This window comes from Dermochelys coriacea, chromosome 10, assembly GCF_009764565.3.
Source record: "Dermochelys coriacea isolate rDerCor1 chromosome 10, rDerCor1.pri.v4, whole genome shotgun sequence".
Lineage (NCBI taxonomy): Eukaryota > Metazoa > Chordata > Testudines > Dermochelyidae > Dermochelys > Dermochelys coriacea.
The window spans coordinates 72,316,511-72,342,054 of record NC_050077.1 but is presented as its reverse complement, the minus strand read 5'-3'; the positions used below and the strand labels follow the sequence as shown (position 1 = coordinate 72,342,054).

At 43.1% G+C, this 25,544-nt stretch overlaps 1 protein-coding gene across 1 annotated transcript in view; it reads left to right on the top strand.

The window, feature by feature from the left end:
- Positions 1-25,544, top strand: part of AGBL1 (AGBL carboxypeptidase 1) — a 366,216-nt gene that overhangs the window by 163,355 nt on the left and 177,317 nt on the right. The window contains exon 18 of the mRNA XM_043494685.1: positions 15,577-15,706. Coding sequence (XP_043350620.1) covers positions 15,577-15,706 — 130 coding nt within the window. The remainder of the gene's footprint in view (positions 1-15,576; positions 15,707-25,544) is intronic.

Genomic DNA, 25,544 nt, shown 5'->3' with positions numbered 1-25,544 from the left:
TATTCCTGAGACTGCACCTCAAGTTTTTACTGAAAGTCATCTCAGTTTTCCACCTTAACCAACCCATTTACTTACCGACATTCTACCCCAAATCCTACACAGATAGAACGCAATTCACTCTTTATACTCTCGATGTACGGAGGGCATTGGCCTTTTACGAAGGGAATGCCGTATCTAAACAAGGACTTTCCAAGTGGATCTCCAATTGCATAAAACTATGCTCTAATCAGTGTGACCGCCAACTCCCCAAGGGGATTCGCACACATTCCGCCAGAGCCCTATCAGCCTCCACTGCTTTCTTGAACAATGGACCCATCATGGACATTTGTAGAGCTGCTACCTGGGCCTGAGCCCATACCTTTACACAGCATGAGACATTAGAGCAACAGGCAACATCTGGTACCTCGCTCGGACTCTCTCTACTGTCATCTGTCATGACTTCAACTCCGAAGCTCCCTCCTTCCACCGGCGGACACTGCTCTGAAGTCACCTAAAGTGGAGCACTCATAGGGACAGCAGTCAAAGAAGATGAGAAGGTTACTCAGCTTGTGCAGTAATGTAGGTTCTTCGACATGTGTGTCCATGTGGGTGCTCCACTACTCTCCCTCCTCCCCTCTACTTTGGAGTTTCTTACTCAGTCTCTGTAGTAGAGAAGGAACATAGGGGGTGTTGGTCGCACGCGTCAGTTAACTGCCTGAAGCAGGATGAGATGAGGACCATGCAAGTGTGACTCATCCGGGCACTGCTACCAAAAGTCTCTGAGTATGAGCGCAGGGGCACATGAACACCTGAAGTGGAGCACCCACAGGAACACACATCTTGAATAACCTACATTACTGCACAAGGTGAGTAACTTTCTCATCCCAGCATGCAATGCTCCAGAGCATCATCTAGCCTGCACATTGACAATGTACCCCTGGGCTGGACAAAGGTTAGCTCTCCCTGTGTTAGGTCATTTCTACTCTGCCACCTAATCCAGAGTAGTTTCCAACAAAAGTTTTGAGAACGGGGGATGAACTGGATGAACTGTGATACTACTGATAACGTTATCACAATGCATGACTGGACTTACCTAGTTGACAAGTGGTGACTTTAGCTTCTCCCACTTCTGTCTCCTCCGCCTTCCTGGTCTCTCTCTGCTCCCCCTTTTATCATGCTCTGTTTACTGTTTTCAGTCCCAGTTCACTGCCCTGCTCTGTTGTGGGATGGCATCTGTCGTAACCCACTGACACTTTCAGTCAGGTTGCAGTGCAGACCTTTGGGGCACCTATTGAGAACTGCAGGTTTTCAATCTGTGCTCTTCTATTGGGTGGTGATCAGGGGTGAGAGTGGGCTGGTATGGCGTACTGGTAAGAAGTGGCTGCTGGTACTGGCCTGTATGCAGCCGATGTTAAAGTGCTGCCACGAAAGTTACTGCCCCTTTTGCCCTTCCCCCCCCGCCGACCTCGGCCCCGCCGTGGGTGTGTGTTTAAAAGGGGGAGCTGCCCCAGGTCCTTTTAAATCACCACCCGAGCCCTGGGTGGCATGGGCCAGGCAACGTGGATGGGTTGGCTGGGGGAGGCTGAACCCCAGCCCTGCCTCTTCCTCTTGAGCCCATCCCCTTCTGGGGGGCCTGGAGCTGGGCCCCCTGTACCGGTAAGTCCTCTGTGCTACTTTCTCCCCTGGTGGTGATTATGCTTAGCCTCTACTGGATCATGGAAATTAGAGATAGGACAGAAACATGCTATGTCACACCTAGCTCATCCCAGCAGAGGCCCATGAAGGAGTTGTTTCTTGCATATTTCTCATTGTTGTGTTCTGTGCAGCGTCTTACCCATTGCTGTTGAGCCAAGGACAGGTTCTGATTGGAGCTGACCTAGGTATATGTTGGGATATTCTGGCCCTGTGGTTTAGTGGTAGCACATCTTTAGAGGTCTGAGATTGAGCTTTGTGGTTCCCAGTAGCTGCCGAGAGAGCTTTGTTTTCCTTCCAGTGACCTATGAAACTCCCCAAGGAGGATTAATGATCAGGTACTCCAGAGGGAGTCATGCCTCTGGGGCTTCTTGGCTGGTATGAAATTTTTGGTCAAGTGAAACAAGGAGATCCCAGCAGAGCTGTCATCAAATCCTCTTTTTTTTTTTTTCATGACTTCAGAGTGTAGCCCTGTTCCTTTGATCTCCTTTATACCTTTGCTTGTTCACCTTTGATGGACTGCTTTGCTCTTCTTTGTTATTTAGTGTGGACTAGGATTTAAATTAGGGGTCAAGGAATCACAATCCTTAGGATTTATCTACACACAGAAATTAAATTGATTTAATCAACAGGTTTTAAAATCAACTCAGTTAAATTGGTACAACACTATGTATGGGCAATTTAGATTAAGCCTGTTAGGAATCATTTTTAGATAAATGGGTATAAATCAGGTATAAAACAATTTAAGAACATCCACACAGGAGTTTGCACAGATTTAAGTAAATCTGTTTAAAAACACAATCTGGATTGAACCTGTACAACTCTGTGCTCCCTGGTCTTAGGTTCTGCTCCTAGTTTTATGACTGACTGACTTTTAAACCCTGGGTGTGTCATTTCATCTCTCACTACAGCCATCTGTAAAACCGGGATTTGCTTGCCTGTCTTCCATGGGGGTTAGAGAGACAAACTGGGTGAAGTAATGTCTTTTATTGCACCAACTTCTCTGGGTGAGAGAGACAAGCTTTCGAGGTCAAGAGGAAGAGCTCTGTGTGGCTTGAAAGCTTATCTCTCTCACCAACAGAAGTTGGTCCAATAAAAGATACTACCTCACCCACCTTGTCTCTCTAATATCCTGGGACCAACTCGGCTACAACTATACTACATGTTTCATGAGGGTTATGAGTAGAGCTGGTTGGAACATGTTTTTGGGGTTTTTTTCATGGAAAATTTTAACTTTTCAGTGAAAAATTGAAAACTTTCAGCTGAAAACCTTTGGTTGAAACCCAAAAATTTCTATTCAGAAAGGCTATCATAATGCCTCATGGGAGTTGTAGTTTGGATGCCTCATGCCCCCCAGTCTTCTCTGTGGGTCGGGCTCCTGAACCAGACTACATCTGTGATGAAGCACCACAATCTGCTCTCCTGAGCCGTGATCATAGGAGTTCCTGACTGTGTGATGCATCGTGGCAAATGTAGCCCAATCAGGGACTCAGCTCAGAGAAAATTGGAGCATGAAGCCTTAACCTTAACCACAACTCCCATGATGCACCATGGCAGCATTTCCAAATCAGTTTTTTTTGTTTGTTTGTTTGTTTGTTTGTTTGTTTGTTTGTTTCAACTGAGAAAAAAAATTCAGGGGCGGGGAAGGGGTTGGCCAAAAAATAAAAATTATTTTGGCTTGCAGGTGTTTGATTTGCAGTTAAAAGTCAGAAATTTCTGAAGAAAGCAGACACTTTTTATGAAAAAATGTGTTTTTTCACAAATCTAGTTTTCCGTCAAAAAGCAGTTTTCATCAAACATTTTGTTGTTAGGCTTTTTCAGGCATGATCCAATAAGCAGTTTGCAATCCTGAAAGGAGAGGCAAAAGAGAAGTGCAATGTCCAGTTATTATCAGTGGGGTTTTTTATGTAGCAGTTCAGCTGCCTGGGAAGTACAAGAGATACATGTATGGAGCTTGTTTCACCATTATCCTGCACCTTGTATTCTGCATGTAAAGTGAGTGCTCAATGGATATAATACCTTACCACTTGGATTTGGTAATGATTTGCAAATTCTTTGCCCAAGGTGCTGAGCCCAATGCGTGAATCAGCCCACAGTGTTGAATGCTCAAGGCTGTTGTCCATTATTCACTCAAATAAATGTGAGTTTGATGGACAAATCTTGTGACAACATTTGTGTGGGACTATGATGTAACATTACCAGTCTGTATTAATACTGTCAACTCGCCTTTTTAGCTGATCATCTGTACTGTTGCCTCATTTGATTATTACCTTGCTAATATTAGCTGGGGGTGAAGCAGATCTCATTCTGTGTCCCTAACTGGTTTGTAACAAAATCTGACTTAATGAAATGTGTCCATCAAGTCCAAAGGAGGGTTCGTAATAGAGGGAGCTGAACAAGGACAGTGATACTATTACATGCACCAAGCTGAAGGAGCACAGATTCTCTATCATTTATCTTAAGAAGAAAGGATTGTCCATTGTGACAAAATCAGTCAGATGTAGAAGATGAAACACTGAAACCTCATTAAGCTAATTAGTAGCAGTGCTTAGTTGTAAGGAGGCAAGTGGAAGCTTGCAGAGTGATGCTTTAGAAAAGCATTTGCCCAAGAGGAAGCATTATGCATCGTGAATTCATTAGTATGTGCCGAAAGGGTAAAATCGTCCTGCTGCTGCCACCCCAATTGGGAAGGAGACCTTCAATGGCATCATTAAACGGTTGGCAGCCAGATGGCACAATTGCCATTCAGGAAGATAAGTACAGATTTGTTCACGTGTCATGTAATATCGATGAGAAGGGAGCACAGAAAATCTTCATCCTAAAGGCCTAGCAGTAAACCAGCATGGCAACAGGGGGTCAGTCTCATAACCAGCCAAGAAGCAACATCCACTCTGCACGCTGTGTGGATCCCTTAGCTATCCATTGTAACTAAGATAAACAGAAGTTTCCTCTTAGACTCTTGATGGTTGCCAGCAGAGAAACTAGAGAATACTGATGCCTATTGAGAAGTTACATTTGCTTTCCAGCCTTTAGTTTCATCACCTATTTCCTTATTGTTAGTCCTAGTCCCTAAACAACTATGAAAGTCAGTATGATTGTTGATCATTATAAAAGCAGGCCTGACAGCAGGGTATGCTGCAAGTCGGTTTAAGGGACATTGCAGAGCTGTAGGTGGAGCTCCCAGGAGTGGAATAACAGGGTAACTGCAAGTGAGGATTGAGATACATTAGTGCGCTTATAGGGAGAGAAGCGGTTTAGAATAACAGGAGATCCTACAGGTAAGGACTGAGGTGCATTGGTTAGAACTGTGCAGGATTCTAAGCAATAACATAGAAAAGGGTGGGGAGGGTCAGCTGGAAGTTGTGTTAATTTAGCTGTGTGGGGGAATCTGGTACAGTTGCTGCCTAAGCTAGGAGTGCTGAAATCCATCACCTTTAGCACTGGAATTCGCTGATTTCCTCAAGAAAATGTAATGCTGAAAACAGAAAGGAACAAGAAAATGCCCGACCTTCCTAAGGTTCCTGTTATATTTCATAAGTAAAGGTTATCCAACTTTCTGACACCTCCTCTCAGTTGGCACTAATTGGACATCACACTGCGTGCTGCCATGCCAGCCCTATTAAAGCCAATGCAAACTAAAGACGGGATGGGAGGCCTACTCTGAGGATCCAGCTTGCCTCCAGAATAACCTGGGTACTTTCTCAAGCTAGGATAACAATGAGAAAGGCTGTCAATCCTGGAGCTTCATGGTACAACTGAACACCAGGCCAGGTCAGGAAAAGGTCCTCTTTCCATCTGCATGGGTCTATCAGGTGCATGATAGGGTGTGAGAAAGAAGGGTTATGCCTTTCCGTGAAATATCTTTCATTGCCCATTGTAAGTGTCAAGGTTCCTTCCACACTCTGAACTCTAGGGTACAGATGTGGGGACCTGCATGAAAACCTCCTAAGCTTACTTTTACCAGCTTAGGTTAAAACTTCCCCAAGGTACACACTATTTTACCCTTGGCCCTTGGACTTCCGCTACCACCACCAAATGTTTACCCGGTTACTGGGAAAGAGTTGTTTGGAAACGTCTTTTCCCCAAAAATCCTCACCAAAACCTTGCACCCCCGTGCCTGGGGAAGGCTTGATAAAAATCCTCACCAATTTGCATAGGTGAACATAGACCCAAACCCTTGGATCTTAAGAACAATGAAAAAATCATTCAATCTCTTACAAGGAGAATTTTAATATAAGAAAAGGTAAAAAGAATCACCTCTGTAAAATCAGGATGGTAAATACCTTACAGGGTAATTAGATTCAAAACATAGAGAATCCCTCTAGGCAAAACCTTAAGTTACAAAAAAAGACACAAAGACAGGAATATCCATTCTATTCAGCACAGTTTATTTCCTCAGCCATTTAAAGAAATCATAATCTAATGCATATCTAGCTAGATTACTTACTAAATTCTAAGACTCCATTCCTGTTCTGTCCCCGGCAAAAGCATCACACAGACAGACAGACCCTTTGTTTCTCCCCCCTCCAGCTTTGAAAGTATCTTGTCTCCTCATTGGTCATTGTGGTCAGGTGCCAGCGAGGTTATCCTAGCTTCTTAACCCTTTACAGGTGAAAGGATTTTTCCTCTGGCCAGGAGGGATTTTAAAGGTGTTTACCCTTCCCTTTATTTTTATGACAGTAAGAAATAGAATTCTGGACTTGTTGTGGTCCACTGGTCTGTTGCAGTATAGTGACTCCCATATTCCACTTCTTCTTATGTCTTTTAAGCACAATGTCTATTTTGGCAGCGATGTTTCCAGGCAGTGCTCTGAGCCCACACTGTGCTGGTTATTTGTCCTGAGTGAGAAATGAGTCATCCTTACAGAATCATGGTTAGCTGCCTCTGAATCTATGACACCGCACAACATACCTCTATCTGTCTCTGCAGTGCGTTTCCCTGCTGCTTTAGCAATGCTGAAATGACTAGCCAACCGGCTTCTTTTTGCTTGATTATGTGTGGACATTTTATTATTCCCGTTCCTTTTGTGTTGGAAGGAAACTGAATTGTTACTGGTGAATTGCTAGCTGCAATAATGGTGAACGGAAGGGATTCATTCAGCAGTGTCTCCATTCATGCCCTGAAGCTTTTCATCTGTGTTTCATTTCATACAATCTAATGCATTGATATCCCTTGGCAAACTGAGAACTTCACCTTCTGTGCTCCTTGGACTAACTGGAGTGGGATCACCCCATGGCTCACTCCAGCGAACCCCCCTCACTAGCCCAGGTGCAGCACTGATGGGTTCCATAAGGGGCTGTAATCAGTCCACCTACTGGCTGGAATGATGGTTTCCCCTATGGAAAGAAATAATGCAGTATTACACAGTGATGGCCCAGAGCACAGAAGAAACATCCAGATCAAGTTGTCAAGTCTTTGATCTGAAAGGTTCCCTCCTCACATTCTTGGGACACAGGAAACTCAAAGCACATCCAATCAGTTGTCACCCCATTCTGGACCCACCAAAACACATCCAAATACCTAATAACCACATACTGTTCTGCACTAAATTACTTTCAGTATAAACATTTGTTTTTTCCTCGCTATTCTGTGCATTAAAGGCACAAAGATCAAAGTGAATTGTGTAATTAATCACCTCCCCTGCTCTATGTGAGTGCTCAGATGCACATATAATAGCCCTCTGAGGGTATGTCTACACTGCAATTAGACACTCATGAATGGTCCAGGCCAGCTGATTCAGACTCAGGGGGCTTGGGCTGCAGGGCTGTTAAATTGCAGTGTAGACATTCCTATCTCTGGGACCCTCCCAGTTTGCAGAGTCCTTGAGCCCGGGCTGCAGTCTGAGTCCAGATGTTTACACTGCAATTAAACAGCTTGACCTCTGTGAGCCTGAGTCAGTTGGTATGGGTCAGCCACTGTTTTTTAATTGCGGTGGAGACATAGTCCTAAAGACTGGAAGGGTGTGCCATTCCTACCCTGCTTCTAACTCAGCATAAACACATGCGATCTGGTCCAAACTCAGTTCCTGGCTGTTGTTTGTCTTTATTGTTAACTTAACAGCAAACATAAAACTCCATGTAATCTTCTTCCTGAGCCTGGGTGTTCCTACAGTTTTTCCTCCGTCCCCAGTTCCTTCTGCTTCAGAGAAACGCTTTTGTATTCTTAGGTTGGAGTTAATAGTATCCATGCACTTGGGTTCCCTGGGTGTCAACAGAATAGCTCTGCATCTCTGTGCAGAGTCATAGCACCTGACCACCTTTGGATGCCAGCCATCCTGAAATGTAAGGATTTGTCCTGGTTTCCTCAGCCCGCTCGCAATTCCAGTCTTGGAGGGTAATGAAAGAGCCCTGAAATTACTTGGGGATGTTGCATGGTGCTAAGTGACATCTCATTGCACCACCATGACACAGCATTGTTGCAGTGACACAGCATCACAATGCGGATGCACAAATGTTGAAGACAGTTGGGCTGTTCTTAGTGTGGAGACTTAAAGGGAGGACTGGGAATTAGAGCGAGAGAAAATCCATGTCCTTCTAACATAGTCCTCATGATCATGAGCAATAGTATTACTGGAGATGCCCCTTTCCTCTGATTTCTCACTGGAAACACAACACGAAAATCTGTCAAGCAAAATGATGGGTTCCTATTTTCCCTGTTCTGAACATTCAGAGCAACAACACCAAACCACCATAATGCAGATTCTCTTTTTGTCCTTCCATTTTGGCAGTAGTTTTTTATAAAGCCCAAGATGCTGTGCCTGGTTGAGACTGTCCCATGCTGCTCAAAGGCATCCTGCTTTTTAAGTATATCTGCTTCCCTGTATCAGTACTGCCTTCTGTTATTAGGATGTGCAGTGAATGGTGATGCTGCTTTCTAAATATCAAACACAATGTGTCCCTTTAGATTTTATAGCTCACTGTGCCCCAAGTGTTATTATCGGTACTGACATCATTTACTCTATATAGTGGGCCCTGTCTTTCCAGTTATCTGTAATGGACAGGAGATTTTGGGTCATTTTATCTTGAAATTGCAGCAACATTTTCTCTTTAAAAAGTGACTTATTTCTCTCTCCCTCTCCATTTCTTCCTTTCTCACCCATTTAATCACTTTCACTTTTTGTTTATCCCTATATGTCTCTTTCCTTCGTGTCTCTATTTATATCTCACTCTCTCTATATTTTTTCTTTTCCTCTCTTCCTTTCTCTTTATCTCTCTTCTTCTCCATTTCTATCTCTGTCTCTCCCTTTCTATCAATAGGCCTGATCCAAAGGCCCATTGGAGTCATTGGAAAGACTTCAGTGAGTTTTGGAGTGGAGCCTGTGTATCTCTCTGTCTTTCATTAGAATGGCCATACTGGGTCAGACCAAAGGTCCATCTAGCCCAGTATCCGGTCTTCAGACAGTGGCCGATGACGGGTCCCCCACAGGGAATGAACAAAACAGGTAATCATCAAGTGAATCTTCCCATCAGTCCTCTTCATACAGTCAGAATCCACTGCAGTTAGAAGCCAAGGTGCTTAATGGCTTTCTTAAAGAGAAAGATGGTTTAAACCAGTACAGCAGACATTAAGTACCTCTGCATATGGGGTCTGTAGAAGAAGGCTTGATGATACTTTGGTTTCTGTGATTGCCCATCTGCATACTATGTATCCAGCCATGGTAGGGCCATGTTGATTTCTAAATGTATTACCAAGAAGGAAGGGTCTTTATGCCCCCCAGGCAGGACCTGATTCCTCAGAACTTACTGCTCTTGAGCTCAGCATGAGTAGGTTTAGCACCTGTGGCCATGTCACTTCTTATTCCCTTGTTTCATTTTTCTGGCTGTTCATCTACTTGAGTATTTCTGGGATGCCTAAGGAACAAAATCTGGAGCCGCTGCTCAACAGCAGACCCTGTGATTGGTGTGTTGTGATGATGGAGAATGAACTTGTTCAGATCCACCTTTTCCCATAGCACCTGCCCTTTTCTTATTTATCATGGAGACAAGAGCTAACTCAGCACTATGTTGGGGCAAAGCATATCTGAGAGAGCACAAGTGATTGTCTTCATAGGAAGTTGTGGCTACTGGAAACTTTCTCATGTCGTGTCATTGTGCAAACACCTTTGTGTTATGCCTTATATCCATTCACAGACACCTCCATAGTAGGAACAGAGGATCTCTTGTTTTCAAATGCCTCCATATCCTCTGTTGTATAAGTTTTCACCTATGCTTTTTCATGAGTCACATTAGATACCCCTTCTCCTCTTACAGCCTCATAGTACATTGGGTGGGGGGAGGAGTGTTTTTTTTCTTCACCAGTGGCCTGAGCACACAATTATCACAAGGGGGAGCAAAGGAGAAATGGTGCCTCTGACACTGTCTTCTTTTCCACAGCGTCTTCCGGTAGCTACGCACTTCCCCTTATCCAATGGCTCTCTCTAGACCATAGAGATTCCCCAGTATTTAAATCTAGAAGAGCTAAAAGAACATGGATCTAAAGCCAATGCACAGCATCAGGTTTGTGAACAACAAAAGTGTGTTTACCAAGGATTTAATGTGTGGATAACACATACATTAAATCCTTGGTAAACACCCTGGTTGAAACTCTAACAAATAGCTGAATTACAGCTAACCTGTACAAAGACACATAGAGCAGACTTTTTTTTTTTATGTTGGAAATCTTTCAGAGGCAAATGCTTTCATTGTTTCCGTTGAGTTCCAGCTAGTCCTAGCCAAGGTGGCAAGGACTCTTGCTAAGGAAAGAAGACACAAAGCATTTACAGCAAATCTAGTGGCGTGGAGATGCAAGGTAATGAACACCTTTGATCTGAGAAGTGAATTCATTGAATCCTGGCAAAAACACAAAAGCCAGTCTTGGCTTCCCACTCCTTTTATTTGTTATCAGTACTTGAGATCAGCTTAATATTTTACCTTCTCTCTTGGCTGCCTAGCATAAGGGACAAAGCCCTTATCTGCAAATGTCATCGGTAGAAGGAGTGGGAGAGAAGAAAGGAAGAAAATAGGGAAGAGGGATGGCATGAAGCAGTCACTGAAGTAAATGGGCTTTAATGGAAAAAAAGAATCAACGTTTCATAATTTAATTAAAGCTTTGCAGCAACCCAAAGGCAGTGAATATGGACTGACAGGCAATAGTGTTAATATTTAAAGATGGATTAAAAGAGCAAAGATGGTAATGATTGAAAAGAGGAGACGGAATTCTACTTTCCCACTCCTGTCCCCATGCACAGGCCCTTATTGGTTGGCCATGTGTTTTTTACACACTCATGGCATAACCATCACTTTGTAACTAACTACCACGGAGATGCACACTATCCATTGAGAACAATTGTACTGAACAAGAGCTTCTGGATTTTTTTTTAAAGCAGTTGTACTAAAGTTAATGAGATAATAATAAGCATTCACCAGGAGGGATGTAAATATGGTGAGCTCAGATAATCCTGAGCTCGGATCTAAGAAAAGCCCTGACTTGTATCAGTGCAACACAATTTGTGAGTTGCAATCTTGGTGAGAGTGAAACCTTCGCAAGGATGTAAGGATGTTCTGAACTAAAATGAATTCACTGCAGGAGGGTTAGTTCAGAGCTGCATATTTGCACTGAAATATACAAAGTCTGCTCCACTCAATCAAACAGCTTAAGTGATATATTTCAAGCAAAGCCCTGTGTACTCTGAGGCACAATGAGCCCAGACTCCATTGCAAGAGCTACTAAATTCTGTGGTTTTGTGTTACATTCTCTCCTTGGATTTGGCGAGCCACTCCCATTGATAGAAGTGATTGGGAGTTTTTCATAGAAATGGGGTTTTTTCAATAGAAAATGTGATTTCCATTTAATTGAAATATCCTGTAAGAAAAAGGTCAATTTTGCAGAATGTTTTCCGACAGAAAAATTGAGACAAAATTAGTGTAGAGGTGGTTTGAGGTTAATTTCTGCATCTGCTTGAGCAGCTTTTGTGCCTCCTGGAAGTAGTAGTTCAATTGTATCATGCTCCCCTTGTTCTTTATGAGCTGAGCTGCCCTGCTTGGACTTCATCTCCCATGATGCACTGTGTCATGGGACTCCCTTCGCACACCGTGGTGGCTTGGTTAGAGGAAGAGACCATGACAGCTCAGGCAAACACAGATTATTGTTGACACAACCTGAAATGAAAGGTTTCTCTTTGCGGACACTGAAACATTTTGCTTAGACTGAAAATTTCGAAACCATATATTTCAATATTTCCAAATTCAATTTCTTTTAGAAATGTTTATTCTGTGAAAAGAATTGATATTTTGATTTTCATGTTGATTTGGAATAAAAATAAATGTCCAAAATATTGCTGTTTCCAAAGGGATGGAAATTCTATTTTTTTAATCACTTCTATTCATTGACTTAATTCAAAGTAGCAGCTGTGTTAGTCTGTATCCGCAAAAAGAAAAGGAGGACTTGTGGCACCTTAGAGACTCACAAATTTATTTGAGCATAATCTTTTGTAAGCTACAGCTCACTTCACCGGATGCATTCAGTGGAAAATACAGAGGGGAGATTTATATACACAGAGAACATGAAACAATGGGTGTTACCATACACACTGTAAGGAGAGTGATCAGGTAAGGTGAGCTATTACCAACACGAGAGCGGGGGGCAGGGGGAAACCTTTTGTAGTGATAATCAAGGTGGGCCATTTCCAGCAGTTGACAAGAATGTCTGAGGAACAGCAGGGGGCGGGAATAACATGGGGAAGTAGTTTTACTTTGTGTAATGACCCATCCACTCCCAGTTTTTATTCACGTCTAAGTTATTTGTATCCAGTTTGCAAATTGATTCCAATTCAGCAGTCTCTCATTGGAGTCTGTTTTTGACGTTTTTTTGTTGAAGAATTGCCACTTTTAGGTCTGTAATCGAGTGACCAAAGAGACTGAAGTGTTCTCTGATTGGTTTTTGAATGTTATAATTCTTGACGTCTGATTTGTGTCCATTTATTCTTTTTCGTAGAGACTGTCCAGTTTGACCAATGTACATGGCAGAGGGGCATTGCTGGCACATGATGGCATATATCACATTGGTAGATGTGCAGGTGAATGAGCCTCTGATAGTGTGGCTGATGTGATTAGGCCCTATGATGGTGTCCCCTGAATAGATATGTGGACAGAGTTGGCAACGGGCTTTGTTGCAAGGATAGGTTCCTGGGTTAGTGGTTCTGTTGTGTGGTTGCTGGTGAGTATTTGCCTCAGATTGGTGGGCTGTCTGTAAGCAAGGACTGGGCTGTCTCCCAAGATCTGTGAGAGTGATGGGTTGTCCTTCAGGATTGGTTGATGATGCGTTGGAGATGTTTCAGTTGGGGGCTGAAGGTGATGACTAGTGGCATTCTGTTATTTTCTTTGTATGGTCCATGGGAGGACATGCCACTCAAGGAAGAATCTGGATCTTATTTCTTCATGGTCACCTGCAAATGGAGTGAGTGTCACACAGTGCAACTGGTGACTTTTGTATGGTGATATCACTCTTCAGAGGTAGCCTGCTAGCAATACATTAAACACCCAGGGAGCAAATATGGTTGTTACTCTTAGCAGAGTTGCCACTGTCAAAAAAAAAATGAGAAAGGGTGAGGCTTGGGTTAACTTGGGTAAACAGACGAAGGTTTTTAACCATCAGAGGAGTGAAGTTTTGGAATAACCTTCCAAGGGAAGCAGTGGGGGCAAAAGATCTATCTGGTTTTAAGATTCTACTCGATAAGTTTATGGAGGAGATGGTATGATGGGATAATGGGATTTTGGTAAGTAATTGATCTTTAAATATTCAGGGTAAATAGGCCAAATCCCCTGAGATGGGATATTAGATGGATGGGATCTGATTTACTATAGAAAACTCTTTCCTGGGTATCTGGCTGGTGAATCTTGCCCATGTGCTCAGGGTTTGGCTGATTGCCATGTTTGGGGTCGGGAGGGAGTTTTCCTCCAGGGCAGATTGGAGAGGCCCTGGAGGTTTTTTTGCCTTCCTCTGTAGCATGGGGCATGGTTGACTGGAGGGAGGCTTCTCTGCTCCTTGAAGTTTTGAACCATGATTTGAGGACTTCAATAGCTCAGACATGGGTGAGGTTTTTCATAGGAGTGGTGGGTGACATTCTGTGGCCTGCGCTGTGCAGGAGGTCGGACTAGATGATCAGAGTGGTCCCTTCTGACCTTAGTATCTATGAATCTATGAATCTATAAACTTTATGTGAAGGGCCACTAATCAACATTATACTGGATTGCCAAGTTTTGAGCTAGAAGTTTTTCAGCAGCCGTTATCACACCAGCAAATTCTGGCTTCCAGGGTGTTAGCTATTGCAAATGTTTTACAAATTGCAGAATGAATAGCAAGGGAACTGTGAATTAAAGAGAAAGGGGAATTCAGGTGACAGCAACAGCAAAACTGGAATGGATGTTGTGATCTCACCAGAAACCCCAAAATGGCATCAGAGCCTTGTTTTTCTACATTGTGTGTATATATGTGTGTGTGTGTGTGTGTGTGTGTGTGTGTGTGTGTAAAATATAACCCGCTCTGTGGATTCTACTATTTCTATTCCCTCTTTCCTCCTGTCAGACTCCCATTGCTTCGGCCCCTCTCCAAAGGCTCTGAATAGACTTTGGAGTCTCTTCCTTGCAAACATTTTCTATCAAGCACTGATGGGGCTGAAGGTGTGTGCAACGCAGCCTAACTGGTTAAAGTCTTGCCTGTGAATTATGAAATCTCATTGATACACACATGACGGTAGTCTGTTTCTACATACTGTGTTGTTAGAGGGCTGGAACATTTGGTGTGGGAGAAATGGTGGAACATGGTATTTCCTGTTAAAGTCAGATGGAGTTGTGTGGCTGAAATTCCATGTGAAGTTTAGAATACATACTTTCAAACACACTCCAGCTCTCATTTACTAAGCTAACAGTAAGTCTTCTACAGTAGATGCGGTTGATTTGAATATTGTAGTTCTTATCATGAATGCAGATCTAATGGAGGGCCTAAACTTTATCAATGCATCACAATTTGCGAATTGCAATCTCAGTTAGAGTGAAGCCTTTGTGTAGAGTGAGGATGCTGGGAACTAAAACAAAGTCATTATAAAGGAAATCACTCAGATCTGCATAATTGCACTAAAATATGCAAATTCCCCTCCATGCAATTAAACATCTAGCACAGTGTATTAGCCAGTGAAACAGAACCAGAAAGGAAAGTTTGACTGAGCTAAGGTAAAAGTCTCTTTGATCCAAACCGTGAAGTCCTTACTTAGGTTTTACTCAGCCCTTACAGTGAAGTCAAATTCCCACTAAAGCCAATTGTTTTCTATAACAGTGATGTATAGCATAAAGATCTTATTGATTCTTGATATGTGTTTGAGATGGTTGCATTTCTCATGAGTGGAGAAACCATCCATGAGATATTTTGCTCATCCCATGAAGGTGCCTATAGATTTTCAATGGGGCCTGACTGATTTTCCAGTTCCAATTATAATGATTGATGACTGGGCATTCCTGTGCCCCAGGTTAGTTATGGAAAACCCACCCTTTATATCTCCATAGACCATGATGGATTCTGTATTTCACATCAAACTTTAGCAATGTTTTAGAGAGTTTAAAAAAAGAGTATTAGTCCTATTTAATATGAGTGCATGTGTAAATCAAAACTGCATTAGTTACCTAGAATCTAACTGAGCAGGCCCTGCAGGGAAATGAAATAGATAATTAATTCTTTGCAGAATCCTCTAAAATAAGCTTCTGTGGAGTTTTAGTTCATTCAAGCCCATCTCTGAAATCTAGATATATATCTATGAATTAGCATCACAAGCCAAGTCTGCCCTAGTATAGGGACTATCCAGAAACAGCAGACATTTTGAAACCACTGAGTTGTTTTGTTAGTTTAATTGGGGTGTGTTTTGTTCTGTGATTCCAGCCACCGGTGCTCCTTGAGTGGGGAAGACCTGAATAGACAGTGGCTGGCTCCCAGCTGCCAGCTCCATCCAACCATTTACCACACCAAGGGCCTCCTCTACTACCTGTGCAGCATTGGCCGGGCTCCGCTGGTGAGTCATTTCCATCTTCCCTTGTATTAATACCCCTGCACTGCTCATTTGTTGCAACCTTCCCCAAAGACTCCTGTGCTGTATAGTTCAGGTCTAAGAGAGAAGGGGTCTGGGGAGATCTGGAAACATTCCAGTGCTACATTACTCTGGAAATGGGGAAGATCTTGGAGACCTTCACTTCAGGGGATATTTTATTGCCTATCAGCCATTCTAACTAACAATCCTATGCCCAGTCTGGAGAGCACACTGGCTAGGGGGGAAAGCTTAAGGTTAGGAGAGCTGAAGTTGAGATGTAGTTTTGGGAAGTTCTGTCCCCAAAATCCATGCTATCTGGGATAGCAGAGCGCTGAAGTAAGAAATTGCCTGATGAGAGGATGCCAATTTTTACCTGTTTGGATTCCCCTAAGTAGTTTAGAGGGTTCCTGCAATGTTTGCTGTGCAGGCAGGCAACTTAGTACAGCATTTAAAGCAGAGGACGGAGGAGTCAGGAGATCTTGATCTGATTTCTCAGCATGCCACTGGCTCCCTGAGTGATGTTGGGCAAATAACCTCGCCTCTCTGGGCAAAGTGTTCTCCTTTGTAAAATGGGGATTACAATGTCCACCTTTCATAAAGCTCTTTGAGTCTTCAGATGAAAAGTGCTAGATCGGTGTGAAGTATTATCCATCATTAGTGTTTTCTTCAGACCATTCCTGGTGGAGAGGGGAGAGAGTTTGCAAAGATCTCATTGCAGGATCCAGTGCAATAGGGCTGAGCTCAGTTTGGTCTCTCCTTAGAGATCTCCAGCCCACATCGGAGCAAGTTGAACATGGATGGCAGCACAGTAACCAGCTCCAAAAGGGAATAACTTCTGTGCTTCTCAGTCATGGGAAGGGGGTCTCCTCTTCTCCCCTTTGGCTCAAAGCCCTCAGCATGAATCACAGCAAAGGGTGGAGAAGAAACCTCCACCAGACCAGCACACAGACTAGGCTTGTGATGAGTAAACAAAGTATTTCGGCTTGTGCTCCAACAGCCCCTTGTGGAAAAGGAAAAGATTTATGTGAACATGACAAGTGGAATGCTTGTTTAAAAATATAAATAAACATTAATTAGCCATAAGCATGGCAGCGTGCTCCGGTTTCCAGCTGGGACCATCTGAAAGGCAGCTGAGGAACAGCTGAATACTAAATGTTGCTCACAGAGTAACAAAGTCGTGGAATGGGCCATTACTTCATCTTCCATCTGCCTAGTCTGATACAGGATATTCACTGTCGTCGGCCACTGTCATCGTTTACATACCTCATCTGATTTAGTCCCTGTTTCAATGCATCATTTTATCATGTGCATAATTTTATGCACAAGCTTAAGTCCCATTGGTTTCATTGCTTTGCTGAATCAGGGCCAAAGAGCTCAGCCTGCTCCCACTGAACTCAATGATAATTTTTGCCATTCAATTCAATGGGAGCAGGATGTTTCATAGTTAGCAGCTAGCCAGTAGTTTTGGGTCTCTGGAAAGCTCAGAACTCATCTGTTAAGCAGAGACTTAAGCAGCTCTTTCCAAGCCTTATCTCTAATAAGAGCTATGTAGATGAGAGGAGAAACTCTTGTGATGACTTTATGGAGGAGAATACTTCCTGACTTTGCAAGCTGGATACACACAATCCTCACAATTGCACTGCACATGTGTATCCCTGGTTAATTATCTAACTGGGCATTTGCATATGCAATCATGGTAACTACATGTGCATTTTGGCATGACAAGGAATGCCATGCCCTAGTGTAAGTGCCTGATTTTCTAAAGTCCCTGGTAGAGATGCACTAATGATTGATTTTTCAGTTCAGTGGCTGAACCGAAATTTTTTTATCGTGGGTCAAACGAAATTTTTCAGTTTTTTAACCTTTTTTTTAATGCAGTAAAATTTTAAACAAAAAGGTTTCAGAGTAGCAGCCGTGTTACACACTGAAAAATCTGAACATTTTGCTTAGAAAATGTCAACACATTTCTATTATTTCAGATTTCTTTTCAGTTTTAACTGAAGAAGTTTGGTGATTTTTGACCTGAATTCACTAAATGTTTTGGTCTACCTGAATCTGAAAAAAAAAAAAAAAAAAAAAAAAAAAGTTAGTCCAAAAAATTTTGCCCAGCTCCAGTCTCTGGTTCCTCCTCTCCTGTGGTTCAGGTACTCAAGCTAGTTCATACGTAAGGATTTTGCACTGATTTTTTTAAAGCTTAATACTCCAGTCACCAGCGACTCAAATCCAACTGATGGGTCCCTTGGCCTCTGGGAATAGTCTAATTATTTTTCACTGTGGAATTCCTTTTCTGCATATTTGTCATTCAAGCCATTTTGGTGAAAATTTGTGTTTTTTACTTTTGCGGGGAAAAAAAATTCCTTCTCTGCGGGTGGCAAAAATTCATGAGATAGCTGCAGCCCAAAAGGATTCCTGGTCCTCTATGGGGCTGGGACAAGTTTTCACTCTGCCCAGTCAGTGACCAGGAGAATGTGGAGAAGGGTCCAAGACCTTGAGGAAAAAGTGCAAAGTGGTTCGAATACCAGCAAATGGATCTAATGCAAATTCAAGTCGGATCTTCAGGCTGCAAGAGCCCGAGGGATAGGGAGAAACAACCTGATGGGCAGGGCGAGTCACGGGTGGAAGATTCCCCTTGTGCTTCATGAGTGGAGTCCAATGGAGGAGGCTCACAGTCTAACAGCAGGTAGAGATGAAAAAGTCTGCAGTTGTCCTGACAGTGAAACTCCCTGCAACTGGGGGGTTTCCGTCATAGGCCAGAATGCTGGAGCTCAACTGCTGGAGACATTGACACCTGGGAGAGTTGAAGAACACCCAGCCCCCAGAAGCTTACTTTTGAGTTAGCTCGCAATCATTTTCAGTGGTGTGGTGCTTCAATGGGCTATCTTAATCTAATCTAAAATACTTTCTCATTCTCATTCCCTCTTATTCAAATATATTGTATCTATCTATCTTTCTTCTTCTCTCTAATCTGTGTCTTTATCCTGTGCTTATCAATGTAGTATCTGGGTCCTGAGGTTGGGCCCATATGCATTGCAAGTTGTCAGTATTCTTGAGTTAGGAGAAGCTATTGATTTCATCTTCTCTCTTGCTCTCAGCCTGAAGTACATGAGAAACTGATTTTTCTCTGACTTTAAGAAGCACATTGATTTAAGTTTACACACATTCAAAAATACTTTTCCCTACTCTGAAAGTAAGCTATGGAGCCAAGTTAGTTGATAGCCAAATGATTTTTCTATGAAGTGATTTGGTCTCATTTATGCTGGTGATGTGTGAGCAGTTTCTTCAAAGCAGGGCATGACATCTTGAAGGAGAAAGGGACAGAGCTTTAAAGCTAATAGTCTTTCAGACCAGGCCAGTTTAATTGGCAACTGCTTTTCCGGTAGAAAAAGGTATGCTTATTGCGACTTTCTCTTTCTTCTTCAGCTAGGGGAATCTCACTAGAACAAAGAGCGACCTGGTGTGTGTCTTCTCTGCCTTCTACTGTATGGAATTAGAATAACTCAGCTGTGTGTCAAAAGCCATCTATTGCTAACAGCAATGGAGGCTTTACGTTAGCTCAGTGGCATAGCCGTGTGATTTTAAAGTAACAGGATCTGCTTTGTGTCCATTCTGTCACTGTGAAGTTCAAGTGGCCCCTTGTATTCAGCATACAGACAGCTGTGGCATCCAAGCTGGACATGAATTTACTACAGTATTTTGTATTTTAAGTGATTAGAACCTTCAAACCCAAAGGATCTCAAAGCACTTTAGAACTTATAAACACACAAGTCCCATTGGAATGCAACCCCTTCTCAGGAGGAGATTGGCAAACAGATGGAAGAACAAATCTGTAACAAGGAAGCCAAGGCAAATGCCATCTCTAAGGAAAAGTCCCTCTGGATTTTAATGTCCATGTAGTGGGGATAGGATGTTGGCATTTAAGTCTCATGTGAATGACCCCTTACTAATTTGATTTAGGATTGAGTCAACCCCAGAGGGGGTTCAGCCAAAAAAACTAGGTATTGAATACCTGGGGCTCACACTATTAAACCAGCCCCTTCAGCTATACAGTTATCACAAGGTCTGATGGGCTCCCACTAGGGCAGGGACCTGACTCCTCATGTTAGCTTCCAAGAGCCCTCAGGCTCAAACACTCACCATGTGTTGTTTCAGAGGAAAGATGGTTTTATGGCTAAAGCAGCAGACTAGCACTCAAGTTCAGTTCAGTTCCCATGTCTGCTACAAAATCAGTGTGTGACCCTGACAAGCCATTTAGGGCCAGATTTTAAAAGTATATGTCATGCATCCGACAAAGTGGGCATTCACCCATGAAAGCTTATGCTCCAGTATGTCTGTTAGTCTATAAGGTGCCACAGGACTCTTTGCCGCTTTTAAAAATATATAAAAATATAATAACTCATAGTGTTTTCAGTGGGTGTTAGGGCTTAAAGACTTTTAACAATCTGGCACTTAATCTCTCTGGGCCTTGGTTTTCCATCCATTAGATGGAGATAATGATACTTCCTTTCTCCTGCTCTGTGCCTGCATTGGCTCTTTAGATGGTAAGCACCTCAGGACAGGAACTGTCTCTTATTATGTGTTTGCCCAATGTGGTTCTGGTCTCAGCTGGGGCCTAGAAATAATACATAAGAACATAAGAATGGCCATAGTGGGTCAGACCAAAGGTCCATCAAGCCCAGTATCCTGTCCTCTGACATGGCCAATGGCAGGTGCCCCAAAGGGAATGAACGGACAGGTTCATCAAGTGATCCGTGCCCTGTCACCCAATCCCAGCTTCTGGCAAACAGAGGCTACGGACGCCATTCCTTACCCATCCTGGCTAATAGCCATTGATGGACCTATCTTCCATGAATCTGTCTAGCTCCTTTTTGAACCCTGTTATAGTATTGGCCTTCACAACAACCTCTGGCAAGGAGTTCCAGAGGTTGACAGTGCATTGCATGGAAAAATACTTTCTTGTTTGTGTTAAATCTGCTACCTATTAATTTATTTTATTGGCCCCTTGTTCTTGTATTATGAGGAGGAGTAAATAACACTTCCTTATTTACTTTCTCTATACCACTCATGATTTTATAGACCTCTATCATATCCCCCCTTAATCGCCTCTTTTCCAAGCAGAAAAGTCCCAGTCTTATTATTCTCTCCTCATACAGAAGCCGTTCTATATCCCTAATCATTTTTGTTGCCCTTTTCTGAACCTTTTCCAATTCCAATGTATCTTTTTTGAGATGGGCTGACATATGGCACGGGAGTCTGAGCAGTAAATAGCACACTGGCATTGCAGCATCATTGTCTTAACATGCCCTGTGCAAGGCCTCACACTGCTCTGAAGGAGCTCAGCTACAGAGCTACTCAACATTTTTTCAAATATATAAATGAAAAATGGTCTTTTTGTGAAAATGGTTTTGATTTTCTCTTGTTGTTTGCAGTGTCAGTTGGTCCCAGGATAGAGGAGAGAGAAGGTAGGTTAGGTAATATCTTTTATTGGACCAACTTCTATCAGTGCAAGGGACAAGCTTTTGAAATTCACAGAGCATTTTTCAGGTCTGGGGACAGTAACCAGAGTGTCTGAGCTAAATACAAGTTGGGACAGATTGGATGAACACTTTTTACAAAGCAGTCACTCAATATATGACTGCGCAGTCCTCCTTCTCTAAGGAAACCTGCACACCTTCAAAAGATGAGTTTGGGAACGTAATAATGCAACACACTAAAAACCATGGACTAAAGAGAAACACTGGTTTTATGGCTCATTACAACAATTTGTGATACACTCTGCTGCCTGCAAACCCTCAGTAGTCCACTTTATTTTAAGTGTTCTCCTACAGCATATTTGAACCCCTTATGCCTAACAATCTGTCCCAACTTGTATTTAGCTCAGACACTCTGGTTATCTTCCCCAGACCTGAAGAAATGCTCTGTGGCATTCAAAAGCTTGTCCCTTCCCCCAACAGAAGTCAGTTCAATAAAAGCTATTACCTCACCCACCTTGTCTCTCTTTAATTTTCTCAATATTTTTCATTTTTGACACAATTGCTTATTTAACATTTTTGGTTTTAATTTTCTTTAATTTTTTTTAAACATTGGTTTTCTGATTTTCATTGGTCTTCTAATCACAAGGCAGGAGGATTTCAACATCAAAACCAAAATTTGGGAGATAGAAAAAAATTCACTTTTGAAAATGCTGATCTTTGAAAATATTTACAAAAAAATTGTTAAAAAAAAATCCGGTGGAAAATTTTGAAGAAGAACAACGAAGAATTGGCCCCTTCTGAAAAAAGCCATCTGTGTGACTGTTGTGAAACTTGGTTTCTGTGTTCTGACCAACTGTTCTGCGCTGTCAGTTGAGTCTCCCTATGAGTCTACTGCCAGAGACCTGAATGGGAGAGTGCCCAGGGTGGGTGTGCTGGGACGAAGGTGGGGCCATGAGAAAGGGTCGGCGGGAGGCAGAGATACTGCAGTGCTTTGGCTCCCTTCTGAGCCCCAGAAGAAATTATGGATGAGTAAGACATAATTCTTCCCTCTCCCTCAAGCCCTGCTGCTTCATGGCTCCTACCACCAAATGTCCTAAAGCCACAATCTGAGCCTTTATCATTCTTTGAAGCCACTGGGCACTGCCTGAAATTGATTGAAATGCAGTATTACCAACCCAAGTGCAATGAGTCTAGCCCCCGCAACCATGGTAATATTTAGTGATTGTCTTTTTATTTGCCTTTTGGTGTCACATTTTCAAGATTTTCTCTGGGGCCATGAGGGCTAGAAACTTTTATTTCTCTCTCTCTCTTTCTTTTTTTAATGAAAGCTGAGAGTCGCAGGGAATAAATTGACTCTGGCAGCCAGGGTTGTAATAAAAATATGGTGAGACTTGTGATAAAAGTGTGAGAGTTGGCAAAAGTGATTATACTGCCAATTCTTACCTTGGACTTGGATAATTTCTTGGGGGATGAGAAAGGTGGCACGTCTTGGAGTCTGATTGTGCTGCATAAGTTACACTGTCCTGGCTAGAGAAGAGGCTGGCTGCCTCTTACTCCCACGGTCATTCTCTGTCCACTCTTAGATCCTCAGTTAGAGCTCTGCTATCAGGCTACAGAGTACAGCACCTGTCTTCTATGTTGGCTGAACCATGATGGAGACTCCTGTGATAGAAAAGGTAGGACTGCCAGGGAGTGATAGGGAAGTGTTGTAAAGTCACAGAACAGGGGCAGAAAAAAATACCCATGGAAATCATGCGATGAAGTGAGTTTAATGAAAATAAAAACAAGTTTTCAATGCCTTCTGTACAACTTTCAAATGGAACTGCCCATAAATAGCTACAGTGGTACTGACCCTGCTGCCATTGGAAGCTAATGGCAACTGAAGGGGATAAGGCTCTGTGGGCAGTTACTGCAGACAGTCCCACAGCAATCAGTGTAGATGATAGTCTTGCATTGATTTAGGTGGGCAGGAATGGATCACCTAGCAGGCCCATTTTAGTCCTACCAGTTAGGATTCATCTGTGGGATTGCCTAAATGCAGAATTATAGGGCTATCACTGCTCAGGCAATGTTGTTGTCTGACTAGCTGAATATCCCTTAGTGCTTTCTAATATGTAAAATAATATATAAGAAGATAATGTATGTGCCTTTTGCATGTTAGTAATATGTGAAATTGGCAGGTAATTGATATCCAATTGAGCTTGGAGTTCTGCCTCAAAATAGGATGGAAACTATAAAATCCTCTTCGATATTCATAGGAATAAATTCCATGTAGTACCTGTGGTTAACCTAAACTATGGCTGGATGTTGCTGATAGCTTAGATGAAACACTAGCTGGAAAAGTGTCTCTCTGTTATTAAAGGAAGTAGTAAATGCAGCCATTTGGATGGAGCCATTTTAGGGTAATTGAAAACATCACAGGTGGAGTTACATCACAGTGCACAGGTTACATATAGCTCTGCAAAATATCTGTGCAACCTGAGTGGGCTGCATGTCCAGGGTCTGTGCAAAACTGGGTTTGTTTAATTGGAAATGCTGCTGTTTGTGGATCTGCATCTTGTTTCACAGCAGTTACAGTCCTCCCCTTGCCTTCATCACCTAGTGAGAATGGTGTAAATAATGCAGTGGACTCACTGCTGGGAAGCAAGCTGATCTCCATGTGTCAGGAATGCGAGCACAAAACTCTGCGGACCGGCGAGCATAGGTGCAAGCAGTGGAGTTCTGTAGGCGGCAGAATCAGGGAATGGACAGGACATGGGAGAGCTTTGGATAACAGACCACCTGTGTAAGTTGTTACTTGGGACGCTACATTTAATTAACCAGATAATTAGGGGCTGGTTGAGGGCAGCTGGATGTGGTTCATGCATATTTACATATTAACCCACCACCCTCAATGTGTGCAAGGCTGGGCTACTTTAAGGGGCTGTCAGAGAGTAGCTGGCCCTTTGAAGGGGTCAGGGGCCTACCTCTGACAGGCTTCACAAGGGAGAATGGGGCAATTCCAGGTTCACCTGGGATTGGTTAACTCATTGAGTTACTGAGAGGCAGTTAATTAGGCAGGGAAGCACCTGGCCAAGATAAAAGGAAGCTGCTCCTGGGGTGTCTAGCTAAGGGAACAGAGACTCCTGGAGGAGAGAATAGTTCCCAAGATGTAGGACGAGAGGGTTCCTATGGTAAAGGCTTCTCACGGGGAAGGTGGTGAGGAGGTTCACCAGCAAAGGAAACCAAGGAAGAATGCTCCTGGGTAGGAGCATTTCCAGAAGGCAGGGACCATGAATGCTGAGTCTCAGAGAAACCTGGCTCCCAGGAAAGAATTCACCAAGAACAGCAGAAGCCCTAGGGAAAAAAAGAAATGATATGCTGTCCTGAGGAAGGATTGTCATGGTTTGGTCTCTGTGGGGACTTTGGCCCAAAAGGAGAGACCCTTCCCCAGCTAGTCACAAGAAGTCCCTGGCTCCAGAGCAGTGTCCTGGCTCATGAAGGCCTCACTGGTTAGGGACCTTGGGCATAACTGAGGTTGACACACTAAGGCTGACAGCCCCTTCTTCCTCCAGCTATGGAGAGAGACAGACTCTTTGTGTGATGTTCTGCCTTTGGAGTTGAGTAAACTAGACCCTTGAAGGGATGCTGTTCAATATACAAGCCTCATTGGGCTTATTAAAATCCTCACTCTCAGAAACTGAGGCAGAGATTGAATATCAAGTGCTGCACCAGACTGCTAGGGGGAGGGCCCCCATTCAGGGGCCTATGAGAATTAGGTCTCCAAGTCCTACTGAACTAGTCTACTTTGAAAATCTCAGTCATTCTGTGTATAAAAATTGTTCACGCTTTCTTTGTATCCTCATTGCCTGCCCTTTGTAGGCTGCATGTTGCCATAGGGCTCAACCCTGCGAGGCGCTGCATACTCTGGTCCTGATGCAGCAAAGCCCTTAAACATGTGAGTAGTTCCATGTCTCCCTATAGTTTAGTACAATGGAGTTGAGTAATGGCTGGGTCCCCTGGACACCACCTTATGAGAAATAGTAACAAAGTCGTCTAGTGCTGGATGCTGGAAGGAGGAACAATGTTGGAGGTCTGGCTGAGGGTGATGTGGGTTCGGTGGCCTGGTTGTCATAGCAGGAACAGCTGCATAAAACTCTAATGGGGGATAGACATTAACATTTTGTCTTTGTTTGCCATATTGTTAAATCCTGGCTCCTCACGGGCTGAAAACATACCTGTGATGAGACATAACAGTAGGCGCATAACTACTTCCACCCTGATAGTAGTGCACTCGGGTGTTCCATGCATGATCTGCATTATAAACTGGGGAAATGCTTCTCTCACTTAATTCCCTGCTATTGCACCTGTGT